Source organism: Alligator sinensis, unplaced genomic scaffold, assembly GCF_000455745.1.
Source record: "Alligator sinensis unplaced genomic scaffold, ASM45574v1 scaffold428_1, whole genome shotgun sequence".
Taxonomy (NCBI): domain Eukaryota; kingdom Metazoa; phylum Chordata; order Crocodylia; family Alligatoridae; genus Alligator; species Alligator sinensis.
Genome location: NW_005841919.1, coordinates 1338062 through 1352761, shown reverse-complemented (window position 1 = coordinate 1352761; position 14700 = coordinate 1338062). Strand labels below are relative to the sequence as shown.

Genomic DNA, 14700 nt, shown 5'->3' with positions numbered 1-14700 from the left:
GGAATTGCAGTCAGATATAGAAAAAGTAATTAACCTTCTCTCTTTTTCTCTTTCCATTTGTTCATGTGATTTTTAGATGCTCATCTTTTTTCTCTGAAATATATGGTACTCTTTTTTTTTTTCCCCTCTTCTTTTCCCCTTGATTCTCTTTCCCGCTGCTTGTTTTCCTCTCCTCAGCATTGTCTGTCCCCATCCATTCTCTCCTCCACAATCAAATTCCTTTACATTTAGATTTCTCACTCCTTTTTCCTGGTTTTTCTCATATTACATGTATTAATTGCTCTTTAGTCTTGCTCATTTTTTTTTGAGAGAGTACAGTTTATACCTGCTGTACAAAGAATGTGGTGGTGTCATTCAGTACCACTCCCAATCAAAATGCTGTTGTCTTGAGTCCTCCTATTTTCATCTTTCTATGCGACTCCTCTAGACTACAGGAATGGAATTGAGGGTGGGCCTCACTAACAGTGAAGGGGAAAACCTCTTTTGTCTGATATGACAACTCAGAGTCCCACATTCTTAGTTTTATTTTTTGGGTTTTTTTAATGGTACATTTGTGAAACAACCATGTTCAGAATTGATGTTTCATCACTAAGTTCCTGTAAAACCTAGATTTGTACTGTAACCATGGTTGCCTGTATGCTTGTGTGGTTACCTGTATAAAGAATTGAGGGGAAATGTGTTTCTTTTAAAATAAATAATTTTCTCATGTTTGCCTCAAGTAGTATGCATGTGATATGTAATTATTTATTGTTTCTGAAGATCAGATTGTGTAGAAATTCTCAAGAAATGTGGAGATCAAAGTAAATTTCCTGAAGGCCACACAGCTGAAAGCATTTGTGAACTCTTATCTCCAATGGATGACTTGGAGAGCTGTATCCCTTTAGACACATACCTGAGTAAGTACTGAAATATCTGAGTATTACAGAACCCAGGCACTTTGCAAGTTTAGGTTTACCTTCCCATGAAAATGAAGTTTTGTGAGTTTAACCTCTTGGGGCACTTACACACATGCGGGGAGCCTGCTCCAATTCACTGGAAATCCAGCGTGTCAGCGCAGGCTCGATTAATCAAGTCTGCTGGAGCATGCAAATATGCGTGCTCTGGCAGCCTCGCGCATCACGTGTATCAGCGGCACAACGTGCCTCTGCGCTGAGAAAATGGCGGCAGTGCACTTTGAAGTTAAACACGTTTGATGTGCTTTAGTTCAAAGTGCACGACCACCATTTCCCAATGCGGAGGTATGCTGCGCCACTGTGTGTGGTACGCGGGTGCTTTTAATTAGCATGGAACGCTAATTAAAAGTGCCTGGCGCTGCATTGGGCGTGCATATAAAAATGTCCTAAGATGCTCCAGTTGTGTGCTGTAGCTTTCATTTCAAAGGCCATGAGGAGAACTACTGATGAGCTTTAGCTGATCAGAGAAGCAGCACCTTTCGAAGTGAAAGCCTTGGCAAACAGTTGGTGACAAGTTTTTAATTTGGTAACCTGCTGCAAACAAAGCAGGTTGCTGAATTAAGTGAACTCATAGATTCATAGATGATTCATAGATGCTAGGGTCGGAAGGGACCTCAATAGATCATCGAGTCCGACCCCCTGCATAGGCAAGAAAGAGTGCTGGGTTCAGATGACCCCAGCTAGATGCTTATCTAACCTCCTCTTGAAGACCCCCAGGGTAGGGGAGAGCACCACCTCCCTTGGGAGCCCATTCCAGACCTTGGCCACTCTAACTGTGAAGAAGTTCTTCCTAATGTCCAGTCTAAATCTGCTCTCTGCTAGCTTGTGGCCATTATTTCTTGTAACCCCCAGGGGTGCCTTGGTGAATAAAACCTCACCAATTCCCTTCTGTGCCCCTGTGATGAACTTATAGGCAGCCACAAGGTTGCCTCTCAACCTTCTCTTGCGGAGGCTGAAGAGGTCCAGGTGCCCCAGTCTCTCCTCATAGGGCTTGGCCTGCAAGCCCTTAACCATACGAGTGGCCCTTCTCTGGACCCTCTCCAGGTTATCCACATCCCTCTTGAAGTGTGGCACCCAAAACTGCACGCAGTATTCCAACTGCGGTCTGACCAGCGCCCGATTGAGGGGAAGTATCACCTCCTTGGATCTGTTCGTCATGCATCTGCTGATGCACGATAAAGTGCCATTAGCTTTTCTGATGGCTTCGTCACACTGCCGACTCGTGTTCATCTTGGAGTCCACTAGGATTCCAAGATCCCTTTCCGCTTCCATTCCACCAAGCTCATAGATTCATCTATGAATAATTAATTCCTTGATTCTAGAGTGAGAGCAAGCTTTAGTGCCATGCAGATTTGGTGTTTGAAAGTGAGTTCACATGTTCTTGTGTTTTGGGGGCAGAAAAAGTAGGTCATATTGCTAGTTTTGGGACAGCCACTAGCTTTTTCAAGTAACAGAGGAAATTCTCATGTTTTTTGGGAGACATGTAAATAACTAAGATTTATAGGTTGCTTTATAGATTTAACTAAATTTATAGATTTAACTGTTTGCATGTAAATGACCAGGGTTCTTCTGTAATAGGTTAGAAAGTAGAATCCCTTTGAACTGAAAGCTGGCATTTCATTAAAGAAGAAATTGCTATCAGATGGAATTGTTTTGCTGAAAATATTTATCTAATATTTTCAATCAAAATCCCCATGTGGTGTGAATTTTCATGACTCCACTGGGTTCCTGCTTCTCCTTGTATTATACTGTTGTATCAGTGGAACCACTTTGATTTATCCCAGCTGAGTTCTGGGCCATCAAATATTAATGTTTATGTTTTAAAAATAATAATTTTGTTTTGTTTGAAGAAGGTGATTTATGCATCAGAATAGCTTGCCCCCTACCAAAAATACCATGAAATAAGAAAACATCATATGTAACCTAAATTTTTCCTTGCAGAGTAAAAGATGGATAGAACTTTCCTTAGAAGAATAGATCACAAATAAGTGTCTGATTTTTGTACAAAACTGTAAAATAGAGCACAGCTTTTTAACTTGCAAAATCACTCTTGTCTAATATATAAAGTAATCTTGTGTTTTAATGTACATAGTTATAGTAACAAAAAAAATTAAAGCCACCTATTTAGTGTTGACTAAGATCCTTATTGGATGTTAAAATAATGGCACAATTGACATCTGAGGAATTTTATGGTCCGTGCCAGACATGCATGGCAGGACATACACTGTTTAGGATGGGTCATGAAATTCCTCAAATCCTAGTTGTGTGACTGTTGCAACCCAGGGCTGTCCCAGCCACATCCCCAGGGGTTAGATAAGGGGTGGCTAAGTCCCAGACCCCAGAGCTGCCCCGTTTCCAATCCCATTGCTTAGTTGAGCATCAGGGTCAGGCACAGGGCAGTTCTGTATTCCCCTTTGGGACCCAGAAATATCTCTAGCCTGATTCCTGGGGATCTGTTTGGGGGTAGCCCTGTCACGAGCCGATGGCAACATTCAGCTGATTGGGGCAGCCCCATGTCTGGGATATATAATGCAGGTTCAATACCACAGCTACAAAGATCTTCTGAACTATAGATGTATCTACATGTTGCCCTGTGGCGATGTAGTGATCACATGGGTCTACACATGACTGGCAGCTTCATTGCTGTAGCAGCGCACTCCCCTGTTTTAGCATTCCGCTATGGTGATGTAGTGATGAAATCTAACTTCTAACTTTTTGGAAGTACTAAAGCATGGCACCATACTAACATTGCTGTACGGCAATGTATAGACATGCCCTATATGTGGAACACTCTTGTGGCTGGTTTGCCATTTTATGGCACTGTAGATTACCTGAATAAGAAGTACCCTACTGAAGTACCATTTAGCTGAGTATCCTGTCTCTGACAGTGGCAGAAGTGGATGCTGTACAGAGAGAACATTGAAACAGATATTTCTAATACGATCTATCTATTATTCAGTACGCTCCCTGGCACCCACTATTTATTGGGTTAGAAATGACAGAGGAAACACCTTTAACCATTCTGTTCAAGTCATTAATAGATCTATCTATCATCAATGAATTTATCCAGTCCCTTTTTAAACCTGGATATGCTGTCTGCCTCTACCACCTTCTCTAGCAATGAATTCAACAAATGTATTATGTTGTGTAAAAAAAGGACTTTCTGTTGTTAGTTTTAAACTTGTTCCCTACTAATTTCAGTAGGTTCTTCCTGGTTCTAGTATTCTGGGATGTGATGAACAACACTTTTCTGTTCACTTGGGCCCCACCCTTCATGATTTTATAGATCTCTAACACATTCTCCCCTCAGCCTTGTCCTTTCCAAACTGAAGAGTCTTAGCTTTTTTAGTCTTTTCTGGTATGGCAACTATTCCAGGCCTCTGATCATTTTGGTTGCCCTTCTCTGTACCTTTTCTAATTCTACCGCAACATTTTTGAGATGTGGGAACCAGAACTGCACCCAGTATTCAAGATGTGGGCCCAAATTTATGACACAATTAATTAACATGTTATTTGTACTATAAATGTAATCCAGAGCCCTACTGGTTATACTGAAGAGTCAAGTTTGGCAAAACTGTACCTTACTTTAGGAGACAAGATGCCCTATAGCTTCTAAAATTGTAGTGGTTAAAATAGTAGATTAATTCTCGATGCATATAAAAGCAGCCTTTTTCATTCCCTCTAATTTCAGCTACACCTGTTGAATCTTTAGACTCCAGGTATCCCTTCCATAACTTTTGTGAATTGAGTGGCACCCCATTTCAAAAACTAATTTATTTATTACAGTGCTTACCTCCTTGTACACGTGGGTTGAGGGAGTAGGAGCAGCCAGGCACAAATGAGCCTGCACATACCTCTGCATACAGAGGCTAGGAGGTGGTGGGAGGGAGGTTGGGAGAAAGAGTAGCTGGGCAGGGATGAGCCTGCACTTGCCTCTTTGTACTCCACTGTACCCTTCAAAGGATCTCACAATACCCAAGGGTACTGTGGAATCGTAGTTGAGAATCACTGCACTACAGCTTGTATGTCAACCCCTTCCATGCCATAATAGATTTGTAATGTCTGCAGGAATCGGCTACACTTGTGTGGCCTCATAGTGGGTTCTGGCTGGGCTCTGGAGCCCCAGCTTGGCTTAGTGACTATGGTGACAGCTGCACATGCCCCTTGGGGCAGATGGCGGAGGAAGGGCCAGAGTTGCGCTGCCCTGGATCCTTCTTGGCGGTATGCCCCTATGCATGTGTGCAGGTGTCACCACCATGGAGCCCAGCCGGGGCTCTGGAGCCCAGTGCAGCTTTTTGCAGCCTCCCAGCAGGTGGTGGGCAGGCTGCAAACAGCTACACTGGGGTCTGGAGCCGTGGCACTGGCTCCATGGTGGCGGTGGCTGCATGTCTGCTTTGGGGCACACAGTGGGGAAAGGGTCTGGGGCAGTGCAACCTTGGTCTGTCCCCCACCATCCAACCTGAGACACACGTGCAGCCACCATCAGCAATAAGGATTGGGCCCCTTGTGGCTCCCCTGCTGTCTGCCTCTGGTATGCCAAGTCAAAGTGTGGATCGAGGTTAAGGTGTTTTTGGAACAAATGTTCTCTAGGAAGTCATTACCATAGTATTGGAATGAAGGAAGTTGAATCTTAACAGTTTGCTCCTGAGACCATATTGTTTCAAGACACTGTACGCTTTCCAAGCACTTCATTGTCTTTTTATTACTGGGGTTTGAGATCTCTTTCCTCAGCCAGTCTCCATGTATGTTTTGTGGTGTAGAGAAGACTCTTTTGAGAAATAGCGTAGTAATAGTGTATTTGATCTTGTGACCTAGAATTTGGACCAATATCTTCAAGAATGATGAAGTCTTTATATGTTAACCCATTTCAACAGCTAACTGTTTATTTCAAGCATTATCAACAAGGGAGAACAGAAGATTTTGGGAGAATGTTTAACAAAATAAAATTTTATTGTCAAGATTAGAGGTGCACTGATATATCAGCTGTATATCGGATCAGCACCGATTAAAAGGAAAATTAACATTATTGGCAGTTGGCTTTTTTTGGCCGGTGTAGCTGATAATGTAATTGATAAATGCCACATGCATGCGCGCAGCCAGGAATGCAGCCCGGCAGCTTGGAGAGCAACATATGGCTGGTAAGTGTGTGAGAGGAAAGGGGTGGGGGTGCGGGGTAGATCAAGGCCCCCATAGTGAGGGAAGGAGGGAGTGGGGCACAGGCGGGGCAGGCGATGCCCAGCCAGGGCGGGGTGCGAGAGCCTCTCCCCGTGCCCTCGGGATGAGCCACCTATGGCTCCACCCCACTCCTGGCAGGGTCACATTCACTGCCCTGACTGGGCAATTCCTGTCCCTGCCCCCCTCCCATCCTCACTGTGGGGGCTTTCGGTCTGCTGCCCCTCCCTATGCCCCTTCTCCCCCCCCACACACTTACTGGCTGGATGCTGCTCTTCAAGCTGCCAGGCTGCATTCCTGTAAATCAGCTGTCAGATCATCGTTAGCCAGTATGGCTGATTATTGGCCATTGGTATCAGCCAAAAAAAGTCTTTATTGGTGCACCCCTAGTCAAGATGGGTAATGCCACTAATGGACCTTGTTATTACTGTATTTTCTAACATACAATACACCCTTCTCCCAAAACTTGGAGTGCTTGTATTAATCAGGGAAGCTGATTTTCTTCTCCGGATAAAAGCACCCTGTTTTGATTCCTTCTCCTCAGGGCAACAGCAGTGGCATAGTACTATTTTGCTAGCTGTTTCTGCTCGCTCTCTTTCCACCTATTGTAGTCCTGGAGACTCTTTAGTTCTTCTCAGAATTATACGTCCACCCCATGAAGACCAATCTTTAGAAGCAGCTAGGGTTTTAGCTTTAGTTAAGCAGGAAAGGGTGGGTGCGTCAGCTGAAGATTAGGCTTTGTCCCTGCTTTATGCAATCATAAATCTGGAAGAGCTTTTTTTTCCTTCATTTTGCTTTTCAAAAACAAGGTGTATATTATATTCTGGAGTATATGGTGTATGAGAAAATAGAGTATTTAAATCACCATACCTGATCTATAATTACATTTTCAGGCCCAAGTTCTTTGGGTAACATTGTAGAAGATGTGACTCATCCATGTAACCCAAATCCTTGTGCTGCCAATCAACTTTGTGAAGTAAATAGAAAAGGATGTCATTCTGGAGAACCCTGTCTTCCCTATTTGTGTGTTCCAGGTAAGGGGTTTGGATATCTATTTGTATGTATCCTGCTATTAAACTTGAATTGTAGAGAATTTTTCAAATGTGCTGGTAATATGTCAGAAGAAAAAATATTTTAGGATTGTCTCTGTTGCATGGGTTTCCTAAAGATGAGGGTTGTCTTCTGTAATGTTTTCATTACATTATGAAATTGTCTTCTGAAATGTGCCCAAGAGTCTCCCATTTTTCTTTATCTCTCTCTTCACTTTTATGATGCGTGTATTTAGTAGGCCTGTGCAAATAGGGAAGTATTCGATTTCAGATTCGGCTGATTCGAAGGATAGTGCCTGCCTCTCTCTGGGTTGGGGGACCCACAGGAGAAGCCCCCATGGCTGCCCTGTCTGGTCCCATCCCCTGCCTGGCCCCAACCTAGTCCTGGCACTTCAACAACAACAAAAAAAAGAAAAAGCCCTGCACTCACCAAAAGCAGGAGTGGTGATTGGGGCCTCTGGTTGCTCATGACAGAGCCCTCCCATGTAGTGGGAGGCAGTGGGGATTGCACCCCCGGGCTTGGCACCTGTGCTGCAACTGCCCCAAGGCATGGATGCAGCATGGCTCGGCAGGGTGCAGCGCTCTGCCTGGGAGCTGGGGCCGAGCGCTGCCGGGCTCTGGGTGACTGCTGGAGCCGCCACGGCTCCCAGGCAGTGCACAGCACCCTGCCAAGCCATGCTGCACCCGCGCGATGCGATAGCTGCCACATGGGTGCCAAGCGGGGGGCAATCCCCGCTGTCCCCAACTGCCCCATGCTGCACAGGGGGGCTCTGCCATGAGTGCCCAGAGGCCCCAGTCGCTGCTTCGGCAGCTAGTGAGTGGGGGACTTTTTGTTTTTGTTTTTGTTTTTGTTTTTTAGTGCCGGGAGGCTGGGCTGGGCAGGGGGTGGGTACAGGCAGGACGCCTGGGGGCCTCCCCCCGGGGCCCCCCGGCCTGTGCCTGCCTCTGCCTCAGCGGGGGGAGGCAGAGGGGCTCTGCCTGCTGCTGCTTGCCCAGCTGGCATGCAGGGGGGTGTGATGCAGGTGTGGCTTGCTCTAGGCGGCAGCAGGGCATAGCCCCTGCTCCCAGTGCTGCCATGCCCGTATTGGCCCTGGGAGCAGGGGCCCTGCCCTCCTACCACTTGCCAGGCAGTGGGGAGGGCGCGAGATAGTGGTGCAGCAGTGCTGGGAGTGGGGGTTGTGCCCTGCTGCCACTTGCCCCCTACTGCCTGGAGTGAGCCGTGTCCGCATCCTGCCCCTCCCCACCCCAGCTAGGTAAGTGGCAGCAGGACAGAGCCCCTGCTCCAAGCGCTGCCGCACCCACATCCCCTCCCTTCCCCACCTCCCTTCCTTCCCTCCCTCCCCCAGCTATTAGCTATTCTGTGTGTGTTTAGGAAACCAGAACCCTGGCTTTACTTTGGTTTAGAATAAATAAAAATATTCTTTTACAGGTTCTCTGAATTCTGTCAATTATTTAGATTGGGAAAAACAGCGTCCTGTAAGTGTCTCTTAATCAAACACCAGGACGTAACCAAATATAACTATCTCTACACTCAGCTGTACCACCTCCTTACTACCTTTCAAAAGGATGGTGAAACAAATAGACCCAGGAAAATAACCTGGGAGTCCCAAATAAAGGCTTTTTCAGGCCTGGAGTGAAAGGAGCCTTGACAGCCCAAGGAGTATATTCTCAACAAGTGCTTAACCAGTTATCTCATCCATCATATTGTGGGCATTCTAGCATTATTGTTTTCATTGACTGTGAGAGATGGTATTGCAAGAAAGTTTGTCCGAGAATGCATGGGGCTCTGTGTGTGAAAACCAACATTATCAAATCTGATTAGAGGTGCACATGTCACCAGTACAGGTCCTTGAGCTTAGGACTCGCATGCTATCTATAAAATATCCAGTTCATCCTACAGATTTGTCTTCTGCATCATTTCCAAATTCTGAATTGATTTGACATGCACCCTTAATATCAGCAAAGAAATGGATGAATGATAGTGAGATTTTAATCTGAAAGATAAGGCTGCACTCATAGGTGATAAAATACCTAATTACACAGAAGGATGATTTTCTAGCCAAACTCTTTAAATTAAAGTTGCAGGTGCCAGTGACCATCAAATCTTGTCAGTCCTAAGACCATATATAATCACTGCTATTTCTTTATAATCTGTTCCTTTACTCCTGCAGCTATTCTGCAGCTCCCCCAAATACCATCTGTTCCATCGTAAAGGAGAAGAGAGGTAGTAGATGGTAGCTTTCTGGCTCTTTCCTGCATCTCTGCTGGAAAGAGCAGGTGTAGGTTCTCAATTGGTTCTCCCTGAGCCTATGGAAATAATTCAAATTTTGTGAACCTGTGCTCGTTTTGAAATAATGTTTGTTCTACGGGCTAAAAAGTTGCATACCACTACATTTAAGATGGCGTGGCCCTGGGTTTTCTTGTAAAAGGTGGATTCAAAATATCTGATCCAGAAACATGCAAACTCCTAGCAAATGAAGACAGAAATTGTGTTTCAGAGAATTCTCTAAAGTTTGAAATGTGACTTAACACCTGTCTTGGACTTTTATTTTTTAAATACTTATTAATAATCATAATCACTTTAAATATATTTAGAGGGGGAAACGCAAAACTTTAATTTCCTGTTCTTTACACTCTGTCTTCCTCCTACTTATTAATCCTTCCTCTGTTTTTTTTTTTTTATCACCTGTCTTTTTCTCCGTGTAAGTACTGATTTTCCTTCTCTTCCTCTTCCCCTTCTGTTTCTTTTTTTATTTTTTTACAATATTCACATAATGAATTCCTCAGTGTCCCCAATATGCATACAAATAACGAAGTGCGGGCAAGGGAAAAGAAAGACTTGAACATTGCTGCCAGTCTTGAATAAAATATAGGTGCTTGCCCAACTGAAATGTCATGATTACGTATTCTGCCAGAGGATCATGGGGAAATTAGAAGAGCAGATTTGAGAGGTATGGAGTTACCAATTTTCTTTTTGGTGTTTTCATACAAAAATAGTATTTATGCATGGACATCAGAATTTTTATGGGCAAATTCTTGACGTTTCTGCTATGTATGATTGATTTTGGAAATAAAAATGGCTAATTCTAACCTAAAGGTAAGAGTATGGATTTGACCCATGTCTTTACTGACAGAGAACCACTTTGTGATGGTAAAATGATACTCCACTGCTTCCAAAATCTACCTTTCATTTTTGTAAAAATTTAGAGGTACATATTGTTTGCATAAATTTAGAGGTAATTTTTTCCCCCAACATCAACAATTCTTTATGCATCTTTATTATGCCTAAACATTTATGAAACTCCCTCTTATTGAGTCAGATTCCCTTTTGTGTGTATAGGTTGCAAGTTGGGAGAAGCTTCAGATTTTATTGTACGTCAAGGTACACTTATTCAGGTTCCATCATCAGCGGTAGATGTTGGCTGCTACAAAATTTGTATGTGTGGACATAGTGGACTTCTAGAAAACTGTATGGAAATGCATTGTGTTGATCTCCAAAAATCATGCATTGTTGGAGGAGAAAGGAAAAGTAAGTACTGGACTATAAATGACTGTGTACCCATTGTTACATATTGGGAGGGTTTATGGTGACAGAGGCCATCTGGAAGGAGACATGGTGCCCTCAGCACTGCACTGTTTTATATTTTAGCCATTTCAAGTTCTTGGGTAGCATGGATTTAAAGGAATGATACTGCCAAGGGGTCTCCATTCAGTCAGTTCACTTGGAACACATCCAAGTGAGTGCGTGTATAGCGCACTGCACAAGAGCATAAATGACTGCCTCAGGTAATCCTGACTTAGATCTAAGTTTTTCCTACAGAATTGGTTGGGTTGCACTGTGCACAATGAAATTATACCCCTGGTACCATCTCTGTAATAGCGTTGTGTTTGAACAGTATATTCTTCATTAAGTGTTTTCATGGGATTTCTGTAAAGAAAATGCTCTCTGCACATTTAGTTAGGGTACTCTAATATGTAATAAATGGCATTTTTAATTTCAGTGCTGTATCTATATGCACTGCATTTCTATGGATTTCATCATTTCATTGATGCTTACAAATGGGTGAATTTAATTCAGCAGTGTCCCTCTATATGTTTTGTTGGTTTGATAGAATCAAATAGATGGTAAATCAAATTAGTGGTAAAATCTACTTGTAGAGCATTTGCAATGCTTTTACATAATATGACAATTTAAGTTTTCTTTCTTAAAGGCCAGAAGAGCTTATTCTTAACGTTTAATTTGTTTTTTATCATGCATTTTTATATGGAACTCACAAGAGGTTACTCATGATAGTAAAGATTATGCTCTGTATGAAGTATTTGCTGGATGAGGGCCAATAAAAGGATACAGCTTGAGAGAGATTACACATTTAATACTGTAAAACTAAGTCATTGAAAGGTTGCAAACAAGTAAACAAATCAGGAAAGGCAAAAGTTAAGGTTCATTCGTGTGTGTGTGTGTGTGTGTGTGTGTGTGTGTGTGTGTATATACACACACTTTCATTCTTAGAGCTTTCGTTCAAGCACCCACCACCATTTTTAAGGGTCAGGACACTGATGCCCTGGACGAGCTGCCTGTGGCTTCATCTTGCTCACCGCCCTGGCCCCAGGGTCCCACTTGCCACCCTGCCCCAGCCCCTGCACCACTCCCTCCCTTATTGTGGACACCTTAATCTGGCCCCTCCCCAATACCTCTTCCCCTCCACAGACTTACCTGTAGGGTGTTGCTCTCCATGCTGCCCAGCTGCACTCCTCGCTACATGCGTGCTGTGGCTCGCACTTGCATGTGGCATCTAAGGGTCCTGGCCAGAAGGCATATTATACTTATCAGTACATTATTGGCTACTTTGGCCAAAAAAAAGCCGATAGCCGCTAATGTTAATTTTCCTTTTATCAGTGTTGATTTGATATGGCACCGATATAGCAGTGCACCTCTAGTGTGTGCGTGTGTGTAGGGGTCTCATCTACAAAGAACTTAAGTTAGTATTTAAGCTGATTTTGAATAGGTATAAACACCCATGTAGATACTCTTTCTGTTAGTAGCTTATTTCAGTCATTTGGTCATACTGTATCCTGGCATGTGGCCAGGAGAGCAGCTGGGCAGCATGGAGAGCAACACCCTACAGGTAAGTCTGTGGAGGGGAAGGGGTATTGGAGGGGCCAGATTGAGGCATCCACAATAAGGGAGGGAGTGGTGCAGGGGCTGGGGGCAGGGTGGCAAGCGGGACCCTGGAGCCAGAGCAGTGAGCAAGATGAAGCCACTGTGTGTGTGTTCAGTCATTTGGTCTGTGTATATTAGTGTGGTTGTATTTTAACATGTACTCTGGCCTGGATTCTCTGAGTAGTAAAAATTGTAGAAGTATGCTCTGGGGAGTAAAAGAAAAAACAGAACACTAGAGCTGGTTATGGCCCAGGAAAGCCTTACTTGAAGAGAGCCATAAGTTATACAAACTGATACATTTTTGAAGAAACCAGACTTGAGAGTTGTGCGCACACATAGCAATCTCCCTTAAGCTATTCATCTTCATAATGAATAGTCTTCTGTTATGCATGGTCATTATAAAGTGCCATGCACTATTAGATCAGGTGTCCTGACTGATAGGGAGCCAATTCAAGATGATTCGGTATAGTGTCGTTTTTGTAGCATAATGATATCTTATGAGTCTTTCCCCCAAGAAACGGAATGTTCATACCATGGTTTATATTTGAAACCTAGTTTTATAAAAACATTTGTCATGTTATCTGAATTAGCAGTGAATAAACACGTAATTGATATGTTTTCTTGTAGGCACTGAAAACTTTGAAGACTTGTTTCTAAAAACTATGTTGTACATCTAGCTATTGCAACCTCTTTATGGTATTACGTGGTTTTTCAGGTAGGCTACTAAACAAACAAGGTTCAAGATAACTTAGTAGGTAGGGGCAAATTAGGGACCTAGAGGGAAGTAGGGCAAGGCTAGGGACAGATCAAGGAGAAAGCCTAGGCAGACAAGAACTGGAAATTGAGAGGGAACCCTGAGGGTGGTTGGGCCCGGGCCCTAAGCTCCTAAGAGGCGTAGTTGGGGCAGCAAGCATGGATACTTCAACATCCGTATGTTCACATTAACAAGTGAAAGAATATAGACTAGATGGAAGTACTGTAAGGTGGGTGCATAACTAGTTGAATCATCACACTGAATGAGTGGACATCAATGGCTCAGTGTCTAGTTGGGTGGAGGTATCAAGTGGTGTTCCTCAGGGGTCTGTCCTGGGTCTGGTATTATTCTGCATCTTCATTAATGATTTGGACAATGAGAACATGCTTAGTAAATTTACAGATGCCACCAAGATGAGTGCAGTTGCAAATACCATGGAGGGTAGGGCTAGAATCCAGAATCACCTGAATAAACTGGAGAAATGGTTTGCAGTCAACCAGATGAAATTGAACATGGACAAGTGCAAAGTCCCGCACTTGGGACGGAATAATTGCATGCATAAATTCAGACTGGGGAATGCTTGACTAGGCTGCAGTACTGCAGCAAAGGACCTGAAGATTTATAGTGGACCATAAATTGATAAGAACCAATACTTGCTGGGTGGGGGTGGGGGAGGGCTTACTTGGTTGTCTAACAGAAGTGTGTCTTGCAAATCGAAGGAAATTATTCTTCCTCTTTCTCTTCAGCACTGGTGAGACCTCATCAGGAGTACTGTGTCAAGTTTTGATCTCTACACTTCAAGAAAGATGTAGACAGATTCGAAAGTCCAGTGGAGAACAACAAAAATTATTAGAGGCAGAATCTGAGGCAGGGCTGAAAGAACTAGGATTATTTTGTCTGAAGAAGAGAAGTCTGAGGGGAATTTGATTAGAGTCTTTAAATACCTGAAGGGAATTATAATGAGGATGGTGATAGACTTCTCACTGTGGCTTTAAGGAATGTGACTACTAAGAACAACGATCTCAGATTGCAGCAGAAGAAATTTAGGTTTGGGATTAGGAAGAACTTTCTGGTCAAAATTAAGAACAGGTTACTTAGAGAAGTTGTGGACTCTACAGCCTTGGAAGTTTTCAAGAGCAAGTTAGATGGACTCTTGACTCTGACCAAACCATCCCAGACAATTGTGCCTTGAGCAGGGGGCTGGTGTAGATGACCTTGTGATGTCCCTTTCAGTGTTAGTTTTCTATGATCCTTTGGAACGGTCCAAGTTAGGTCAGGTTTGCCTGCTTCCATTATTTACAGTAGATGGTACTACTATATTTACTTGAATCTAAGACTAAGACTAATTTAAGGAAACCCCCCCCCCACACTAATTAGATTCTATACTGTACATGGAAAGTTTATTAGGGGTACACTGAGAGATTTTTGGGGCCGATACTTCTTGCCGATATTTAAGGAGGCATATCGGCCGATACTGATCTAATTCCCAATACAGCTGCCTCCAGCTGGTAAATCTGGTGTGGTGGAAGGGGAGGGGGGAGGGAAGAGGCATTGAGGGGTGCAGATCAATGACCCCCACAGTGAGGGAGGGGGCAGGGGTAGGTGCTGCCC

The 14700-nt window shown here is 43.7% G+C and overlaps 1 protein-coding gene across 3 annotated transcripts in view; it reads left to right on the top strand.

Moving 5' to 3' along the window:
• Window positions 1–14700, top strand: part of RECK (reversion inducing cysteine rich protein with kazal motifs) — a 110775-nt gene that overhangs the window by 61851 nt on the left and 34224 nt on the right. For all 3 annotated transcript variants that reach the window (XM_025198300.1, XM_025198297.1, XM_025198299.1), the window contains exons 12-14: window positions 760–896; window positions 7019–7159; window positions 10515–10703. In XM_025198300.1, the coding sequence (XP_025054085.1) occupies window positions 760–896; window positions 7019–7159; window positions 10515–10703 (467 nt within the window). The remainder of the gene's footprint in view (window positions 1–759; window positions 897–7018; window positions 7160–10514; window positions 10704–14700) is intronic.